General features: G+C 55.9%; 1 protein-coding gene across 1 annotated transcript; it reads right to left on the bottom strand.

Annotated features, from left to right (window-relative positions):
- Nucleotides 1-180: 180 nt before the first annotated feature.
- Nucleotides 181-9,118, bottom strand: LOC102417283 (cyclin-dependent kinase 11B-like; the record flags this gene model as incomplete). The annotated part of the gene is given in 11 exon segments (XM_023749060.1): nucleotides 181-255; nucleotides 258-386; nucleotides 1,024-1,089; nucleotides 2,002-2,163; nucleotides 2,245-2,340; nucleotides 2,435-2,557; nucleotides 2,979-3,115; nucleotides 6,448-6,586; nucleotides 7,754-7,851; nucleotides 8,811-8,996; nucleotides 9,111-9,118. Coding segments are annotated over 11 exon segments (1,219 nt in total), but the record flags the coding sequence as incomplete, so codon positions are not given.
- Nucleotides 9,119-9,754: the final 636 nt, after the last annotated feature.

The following is a 9,754-nucleotide window of genomic DNA, read 5'->3' as shown; positions in this document are numbered from 1 at the left end:
CATGGGAGCCGAAGTACTCGACCGCTCCCGCGCTGCTCACAGGCTGCTTGCAGCCTTGGACTCGGCCGAGCTAACACGACCAGGGCACAAAGGAGGCCGGTGCGCCAGAGCCCGGCTCGTGATGGTCACTGCGCTCAGGACAAACCCCCGCCCCGCTCTGCTCGCCCCCCCGCCCCTCACGACCAGTGAAGAGCAGCGTGCGGGCGCCTGACCTGCAGGCGGGCAGGTACTTGGGCAGCTCCTGCTTGAGCTCGATGGCGACAGGGCTGGGGAGTCGGGCACGAACTCGCCTTCGGTCAGGGCGGTGCTGTGGGGGGTGCCCTCGCCCACCTCTTCCTCCCCTTCTTCGCTGTCCGCGGAATCTCGGTCGAATCGTGACTCTGGAACTTCCAAGTTTAAACCAATCATGGAACCGGGAATGAGCCACCGTCACAAGCCCCTTCCTGGTCTGGGGGTGGGAACACCCAGAAGCCACACGGCAGCAACCCCAGGGTGCCTGCCACACGAGCTGCTCCCCTGGACAGAGGGCACCTGGGCCTTGGGGCCCGCCAGCCGGGCCACGGCCACAGCCACTGCGAGCCACTGACCAGATGCTGAGCTCTGAGGAGGCAGCCCTGGAACTCACCAGGCCCAAGGGCGCAGCTTAGCTGCCTGCGGCCAGGCCGGCCCATGTGGCCTGTACCCACCAGCCGCAGACCCGAGCTGGTCACCTCGCTCCCCACGCTGAGGCCGGGCAGGGCTGGCAGTGCCCTGCCTCCTGCTGTCCAGCCCCAGGGCACTCAGGACGGCACTCAGCTAGCGCGGTCCCTGCAGGCAGGCGGTGCTGCGTGGGCCCAGGTCTCAGCAGGCAGCCCGGCCCCGGGCCAAGGCCAGCACAGGAACGCCCGGTGGCCTCGGGGCCCGGCATGCCTGGGAGAATGGTTTTTGAATACGTTGCCATAGTCATGCTCACAACTTTTGAGAAGTTCTCACCACACTTAGGGATGGATGAGGAAGAGAAACGATGCCAGGGAGGCCTCTTACCAACGAGGATGTGGTTCTCAGCCTCTCGCTCTTCGTCTTCACTCATTTCTTCCTCGCTCACCTCCTCTGCAAGAGAGCAGCGTGCACCCAGTGTCCCCCCCGCCTGGGATGCCCCCGCAGGCTCTGGGTCTGCTCCTTCCAGGGGCCTCGTGTTAGTCCCAGACAACGAGACGTTTTCCATTTGGAAGTTTTTTAAAAAATCAGACTTTGCCCGGTGGATAGAGCATCGGCCTGTGGACTGCAGAGTCCTGGGTTCGGATTCTGGTCAAGGGCACGTAAATTGGTTTCAGGCTGCTCCCCGGCCCAGGGCAGCATGCAGGAGGCAACCAATTGATGTGTTTCTCTCACATCAATGTTTCTCTCTGTCATTCTCTCTCTCTTCCACTCTCCCTAAAAATCAATGGAAAAATATCCTTGGGTGAGGATTAACAAAAAAATAAATAGAACGAAAGTTTAAAAAACAAATTAGACTTCTAATTATCTTTCTGTCATTCCCAGGACTCTATCCAAATACACAATTGTGTGCCCTGGCTGGGTGGTCAGTGGTTAGAGCACTGACCCCATACACCAAGGTTGCAGGCTTGAACCCCAGTCATGGCACATGCAAGAATAAGCATAAAGAGGAACAAGTTGATGTTTCCCTCTCAAATGAATAATAAGTAAATCCCATAATAACAGCCTAATATGCAAATCGGCCAAACAGTGGAAAGACAGGTGGAACAACCGGTCGCTATGACCCGCACTGACCACCAGGGGGCAGACGCTCAACGCAGGAGCTGCCCCCAGCCTGCAGGCCCCAGGCCAGCCAAGGCAGGTGCACCCCCCGCCTCCCCCCGAAACCTCCCCCCCATCACCCTGATGGGCCCTGATCGCTGGCCAGGCCTAGGGAACCTACCCATGCACGAATTTCATGCTCCGGGCCCCTAGCAAACACATAAAACGGGTTACAAAAACCACACACGTGCCCTGGGCTCTCACCTGCCGACTGTCCAGATGCGTCCTCAGAGTTGCTCCCGGTCTCCTCTTCTTCCTCCTCCTCCTCCTCTTCCTCCTCCTCCTCCTCCGATTCTTCACTGCTGCTCCCCTCCTCCTCCTCCTCCTCCTCCTCTTCCTCCTCCTCAGAACCTGACCCTGATTCCGCTGTAGGCAGCAAACAGCAGGAGTGAACCTGCGGCCCTCCCGAGCAGCAGGGCATCTGGGCTGGGCCGGGAGCGCGGCTACCTGAGGAGGACTCGGCCGAGCTGGTCTTCCGCTCGTTGTCACTGATGTCTTGTAGGTCAGACAGCAGGTCTCTCTCTTCCATCTTCTCTTCTTTCACTTATGAAGCAAAACCACCAAAGGTGAGTGCAGGGAAATACTCTGTAAGTCAAAGACCGACACCAGGGGCACCAGCAGGCACTGCCGGCCTCACCTGGCTTCCGGCCGTCTCCCAGCTCAAACCTCTCCCGCGGAGGCCGGGGCGGGCTGCGGCTCCAGTGGCTGGCCTTCCCTTTATCGCCGTAGTCCTCTCGCATGGCGCGGTGATGCGCGGAAACTGGCAGCCAGCATAGAACAGGAGACGGTGTTGGCAGCAGCCTCTTCCCACCAGGGCCACCCCCCACCCATCACCCGCACCCTTGCTGAGGGGACGGCCCACGTGTGCGCAGGGCGGACACGACCTCCAGACACACACTTGCTAATGGCAGCCGGGCAGAGGCCAGAAGCCAAGGGAAGAAGCTCCGACCTGGGGGCCAGGAGCCGACCCCGAGGATCCAGGTGGCCCCCCAGACCCATCAGAAATCGGGAATCACCCCTTCAGGCCTGTGCTCCCACCTGTGGGCAGCAGGGGCACCGGACACGGACACGCTGTCAAGCGCCAGGTGTGCGGTGCCCCCGGGGTGCAGCCCCACCCACTGCTGACGGGCCCCCTCTGCCCACCGCCCGGGGCCTCTGGAGCACCCCACCCGCAGGCGCACCTTCCCTCCGCGCCTCCCGCTCCTTGCGCCGCTCCTCTGCACGCCGCTCCCGCTCCTTCTGCTCCCGCTGCTCCTTCTGCTGCTCCCGCAGCTTGCGCTCCCGCTCCCGCTTCCTTTCCAGCTGCTCCAGGCGGTCCCTGCAACAAGCACATGCCAGCTCCTTCCCCAAAAAGCTGGGGAGGCGCGCCCCAATAGCACAGCCGAATGAAGAGATGGGACAAGGAGGCAGGCCTGCTAGGAACAAACCCACTGGTTCTGGAATGTTCCACGTTCCCGGTCGCCCCAAGACTCTCCCAAGCATGTGTCACAGCCCTGGCTACCTCCACCTGCACACGGGGTGTGTCTCCGAGGCTACAGGGTGACGGTGGAGCCGGGGAAAGCCGCTTCCATGCGAGGTGCCATTTGAGCACAGGAAACACTAGTGACCGAAATACGTGCGGTGGCTGCACCATAAGGCGGCCAGATAGTGAGCCGTGATCACAGGCGACTCCCACAGCTCTCGTAAGTCCACACACAACCTAAAAAGCTAGCTCATCTTTATAAAAAAGTCCCATCAGACACCCACAAAAATGAGCACAAGCAAAACACGGCGAGAACCAGTCAAGGCCCGTCACCACCCGAGCGGCTGGACAAAGGGCCCCGGACTCCAGGTGCCGTTCTGTGGCCGCCCGGGCCCAGCCTAGTTCACGGTAAAGCTGAGGTATAAGTTACATGCAACATTCAACCACTGAACCCACTTTTTCATCCACTTTTGAAGTCGTGCAGCCATCACCACAGTCAGTGCTAAAACCTCCGTCCCCCCCGCCCGTGCCAGGCCCCACCGCGCGGACCTGCTCATCTGCTCGGATTTCTGGGACCGTTCTCTGCTGCGGCTGCTTTGGCTGTTTGCTTTTCTCTTTCCTAGTTTTTTTGAGGTGGACGCTTAGGTGACCGACTGGACACCTTCCTTTTCTTTTTCTTTTTGTTTTTTTTTTAAATATGTTTTATTGATTTTTTACAGAGAGGAAGGGAGAGAGATAGAGAGCTAGAAACATCGATGAGAGAGAAACATCGATCAGCTGCCTCCCGCACATCTCCTACTGGGGATGTGCCCGCAACCCAGGTACATGCCCTTGACCGGAATCGAACCCGGGACCCTTCAGTCCGCAGGCCGACGCTCTATCCACCGAGCCAAACCGGTCTCGGCTACACCTTCCTTTTCTGACGTCGGTGCTTCGAGCCACAGCTTTCCCTCGAGGCAGCTTCAGCTGCACCCTGGGTTCTGACATGGTTTTTGTTTTCACTCAACAGTTTCTATTTTTTTTATATAATTTCTTCTTCGGGCCACAGGTTATTCAGAAATGGTTGTTGGGTTTCCAAACGTTTGGGGATTTCCCTTTGTTGCTGACTTCCACCTTAATTCTTGCGTGGTGAGAGGGCACGCTAGCTATGCTTCCAATTCTCTCAAGTCCCAGGTCTGTTGTATGGCCTTGCGTACAGCCTGTTAGGAACTGTGCCAGGAGCTCCTGCAGCGAGTGTGCTCTGCAGCGGCGGGGGAGGCTGAGCCCGCGGGAGGGGGTGGTTGGTGTTATTTTCCAGGACGTCTATGACCCGGCTGACTTTCTGTCCTACGACGAGCAGACACATTTCCAACGGGGACCAGCTGTTCGTGGCTTGTGCACCCTGGGCTCTCAGGTGCAGAGCGTGACCGCTGTCCCACCTCTGCCCTGATGTGCGCGTGCAGCCTGCTGTTCTGAGGCCTCTGTTCTGTCACCGGGAGCCACTGCAGCTCTCCGTGGTGCTGTCTGCGCCGTGTGCCTCTCACCAGCCTTTTACGTTCAACCCACTTTTGCCTCTGACTCTAAGGTGTTCCCCTCGCAGGCAGCATACAGTTGGGTCTTACTTTTCTGACAATCTTGCCGTTGTCTGGGGTACAGAGACCATGTCCCGTTAATATAACTATGGGTACGGTTGGACTTGTGTTTTTTTGCTCCTTGTTTTCTGTCTTCTTCTGGCTCCTCTGCTCCTCTGACTTGGACTTAAGTGCCGTTAGCGCCACTGTAATCCTGCTGACTCCTCAGGTCTGTTCCAGGGCTCTTGGGTGCAACTCACGAGATTAACTCTAAGTCCATTCCCGTGAGACAGAGCAACGGCTCCAGGCCCCTCCCCTGCTCCTCTGTGCAGCCTCTGCGTGTTCCATGCTGCACGAGTGTCTGCGTAATTACTGTTCTGCAATCCGTGTCTTTGGCAGAACAGAGGTGAGAAGAAACACACCGGTTCCTTCACGTTGACACTTCCACCGCTCCCAGTGCCTGTCTTTTCTTCCTGTGGGTTTGTTGCCGAAGGGAGTCATTTCCATCCGGCTGAAGGTCTTGGAGTAACTCCAGGCCCTGCTAGCAGTGGGGTCCACCAGTCCACGGGCACCTGCCGAAGAACCGTCCTGCGGGACACAGTCCTCGTGGACAGTCTCAGTGTGAACATGCAATCCTGCCTCCAGCCTCCCGGGACCCGCGCCTCTTCTGTGGAGACAGACGTGTCTCTCCTGCTGCCTCTGAAGACCTCCCCCCCCCGCCACCCCCCGGCTCTCGCCAGACAGACTCCGTCTTTCTGTATTTGGGGGTTCATGGTCTTTTTGGAAATCTAGACGATTCTCATCAGATTTGGGAAGTTTCACTCCTTGGCCTCCGCTGCCCGGGCGGCCGTCACCGGGAACGTCCTGCAGTTGCTGAGGCTCTGCCCCTCAGAGCAGGTGTCTGCCACCCGCCTTCCCTCACTGCCTCCTCTCGCTTCTGAAGCCAAGAAGCTACATCTGGACAGTTTCTACTGATGCTTTTCTTCCTTAACAGGAGTCATACTTTCCGATTTCCTTGTACATCTCAAAACATTCTGTTGAAAGTGGACATTTTAGATAATGTTGTAGCAACTCTGGATTCTAACTTGTCCTCTCAGGTGTCGCTGTTTGTTTGAATCTGTGAACCCGGTCTCCCTTGCAATGTAGCTACTGCTGTTTTCCATGTTCCTTTTATTTTCAAGCCTGGCTCCAGTAGGGTGTGCACGGCTGTCCGATCAGCCCACACTGGACAGTCGGCATCGGTATGGCCAACACGGATGTTTCACGTGCTACCCACGCACCAGACACGGCGAGGGATGGCTCGCCTCTCGGTGGTCTCAGACCTTCACCTCCTGGCCTCAGCTTCTCCCTCCACCAAGGCTCTTCCCACACACCTTCCTTAGATGCCTGCTCCGTGCAGCCCGACTGCCGGGATGGGGGCCCGTCTACCTGCTTCCTTGCCTCACAGCAGGCCACCTCCCAGGCTTTCTCTGGAAATGACCTCAATGCAGAGTGGCCCTAGTTTACACCCACAGCTACTGTGCTGTGGCCATGTCACGCCCCACCTGGGCACAAGTCTGTTCTAGATGCTTTTTCACGGCTTTGGTGGGACGCTGACCATCACAAGCACCGAGAGCCCCTCACAAGCAGGCCCACTACCTCTCTCTCCTGGAGTGCTCTCTCGCCATCTCCCGCCTCTTCTGCCTCTCCCACTCCCGGCGAGCCTTGTCCTGCTCCTCTCGGTGCCGCTTCCGGCGCTCATGCTCTCTCTCCTTCTCCTTCACTCTGGCGTGCTTGCCTAACGAGAGAGAGAGAGAGAGAGAGAGAGAGAGAGAGAGAGAGAGAGAGAGAGAGAGAGGTGTCACGTGAAGAAACATACCTTGCTAACACTTATGTGGAAATATAAAGCGAAGAAAAAATAAACAACGACTGGGATTACTTAATACAGTGGAACCTCGCTTCCTGAACTTTTCATTCATTCATTCTGGAAGGCTGCTTGAAAACCCAATCATTTTTTCCCATTAGGAATCGTGTAAATTAATTCGTTCCAGACCCCCAAATGATGCCGTTTTCACCTTTCTTACATACAGTACATGTCTATTGTACTGTTTAATCTATTAAAAAAAAACACTAAAAACAAGGATGTGAAATGTAAATGAAAATTTAACTAAAAGAAAAGGAAATGTACAGTAAAAAAATTAACAATTATAAGCAGCAACATAAGCAAAAAGCCACAAAAATGTTCACAGCACAATATCCTGAGATGGTAACAGTGTTAAACTGACCCATATTCACAGATTCTCTTCTGTCACCTGAGAGATGCAAGACTGATCATACAGGTCCAGCATGAAAGGGCTGTCAGGTTGAGAAGCAAATTATTCGAGATGGGAGACATTGGACAAACGAGGTTCCACTGTATTCTTAAAATTTTCTGTATTGAATAAACTATGATTAGACTGTATATTATTTACATAATTTAAGAAGTCACCGTTCATCAAGCACAGAGGACGAAGCTTAGCTCTGCTAGGTGAGTTTCTACGAGTCACACAACTATGCTCATCACCTGCGTGTGAACAGTGAGCCCTACCTCACGCCAGGCTGCTGTCCACGGCCGGCGGCAGCTCTGGGTGACGGTGTGAGAGCAAAGCCACTGTTTGGGCTTTTTTAGCTACAGCAATTCAGCACTGAACAGTGTGCTTTCCCCTTACGCTTGTGAATTTTATATGTAAACTACCACAAAACAACGCCATGTCAGGAAAAAGAACGACCAAAGGAAAATGAAATAGCTATTCAGAATGATTTACAATAACTTTATATTTAGCTACAATTTCACTTCCTCTCCGTCTCTTTCCACTGTTTTCTGAAGAAGGCAGGAGGCTATGAACTAGGAAACAGACCACACTTGAACACGACACAAAAGAAAAATGCTCTGTACCCCCTTCTGCTGAATGACTACGATGCCTACGTTTCTCTTTTCTCTTCTCATCTTTCCTGTGATGAGCTTTTTCTTTCCGTGACATTTGCTGGGGTGGTTTGATAGCCAAGGAGTCATCTTCCTCTCCTCTGAAATAAGACACAAGAGGCACATCACGCCGAGCAGGTCACGGAGAGCACCGGTGTGAGGGAGCGTCTCCAACACAGAAGGCAGAACGCAGATTATCAATAAAATGGAATCGGAACCATCATTTAAAAATTATGTTAATGATGAAACTTAAGCCAAGACTGTAAACTAAATGGACTCATATGGAAAGTGTGAGAAATCACTGTGGCATACGGAACAAAAATGCCTGAGGAAACGTTAGGGGTGATGGACAAGTTCCTTATCTTGAAATAGTTTCCCATGCGTGTAAAACTGTCACACTGCGTGTAAAACGGTCACACTGCGTGTAAAACTGTCACACTGCGTGTAAAACGGTCATACTGCGTGTGTAAAATGGCCACACTGCGTGTAAAACTGTCACACTGTGTGTAAAACTGTCACACTGCGTGTAAAACTGTCACTGTGTGTAAAACTGTCACACTGCGTGTAAAACGGCCACACTGCGTGTAGAACTGTCACATTGCATGTTTTAAACATGTGCAGTTTATTCTGTCATTTATACCCCAATAAAGCTGTGTTTAAAAAAGGCCCCACAGTTTTAATCAAACCCAAAGTCATTTAACAGTATCTTCAACCGCCTCTCTGACCACCATCTTGGGAGAGTCACAGCCTTTGCGGTTCTACCTTCTTTTCGGGTCATGTTGCCTTTAGTTAGAGGGATCCGAGGAGGACACAGGTGGAGACGCGGACCGGGAGCAGCGTGGGAACACGGACCGGAGCCCGCTGCTCGGCCTGTGCAAACCTCAGCCCGAGTCCTCAGGCCTGTGAGTGCAGGGCCGACTGAAGGCTCAGAGAGGAAACGGTCTTCCCACAAGAAGGGGGTGCGGCGCGGACACCAAGCTGGAGCCGTTTCCATGGTGAACCCCAGGACCGCCGACTGGGCCCCGCGTCCCTCTGTCCAGTGCCGGGCGCCTGCGCTCACCGGTCCTCCATGGAGTCCTCCCTCCTGTAGGGCGAGTTCCGGATGGTGATCTCCATGCGGTGGTCCCTCAGCTCCCCCTCCTCCAGGGAATCCCGCTTGGAGTCGCGGTCATCAGACTGCGGAGCAAGGAGAGCGTCCCCCTCAGGCAAGAGCAGCCCAGACCCAACCCCCCACACGCTGAGCGAGCTTCACTTAGGAACGTCACTAAGGTTTTACACTCAAAACACAGAAAGACTTCCATTCAAGCCCCCAGACGCAGAGATTCAAGCCCCCAGACGCAGAGCCCGGGGGAAGCCATACCCGCGCATGTGCCGGGCATCGGCCTCCGCCACGGACCTGACGGCTGAGCCAACCGAGCCTCACTGCGGCCCGGGGCTGAGACCCATCTCATCGGAGAGCCCCGATCGCACCCCCCATGCTCCCTTCTCGCGCCCCCGATGCCCCTATCACACCCCCCATGCCTCCTCCTCGCGCCCACTGGCCACGTGCCTGGTCGATGCCGTCCGGTCGCCACCCAGAAGGCAGGGTTCACAGCGGCCTCAGCCTCAGCTCGTGGGCCCCGGTGGCTGGGCACGTGGGACAAGGTCCTCCGGTGACGGGCACCGGGCCGACGGGCGTGCTGCGCCGCTCTGCTCCGCACGCAGGACCTGCCGGTGGTCGGGAGGAGCGGGAGGAGCTTCAGCTACACGCAGGACGTGGTGCTGCTGCTGCTGATGGACGGCGTCCTGTTCCACCTGCAGAGCGTCACGGCCTACGCCCTCATGGGCAGGATCTCCCCCGTGACCTTCAGGTAGGACAGGTGTCTGCCTGGCTGGTGCCGAAGCCTCGAGGTCTGTGAGTGCCAAGTGCTGAGGTGCTGGCCGAGGTCCCGGGGCACGGTGGCCGGGCCGCTGCCTTTGGTGCCATTTGAAACACACGCGTGGAGTGTGTGAAAGAAAGAGCTT

The sequence above is a fragment of the Myotis lucifugus genome, unplaced genomic scaffold, assembly GCF_000147115.1.
Source record: "Myotis lucifugus unplaced genomic scaffold, Myoluc2.0 scaffold_2601, whole genome shotgun sequence".
Lineage (NCBI taxonomy): Eukaryota > Metazoa > Chordata > Mammalia > Chiroptera > Vespertilionidae > Myotis > Myotis lucifugus.
The sequence above is the reverse complement of the archived record's forward strand: the minus strand, read 5'-3'. Positions and strand labels throughout refer to the sequence as shown.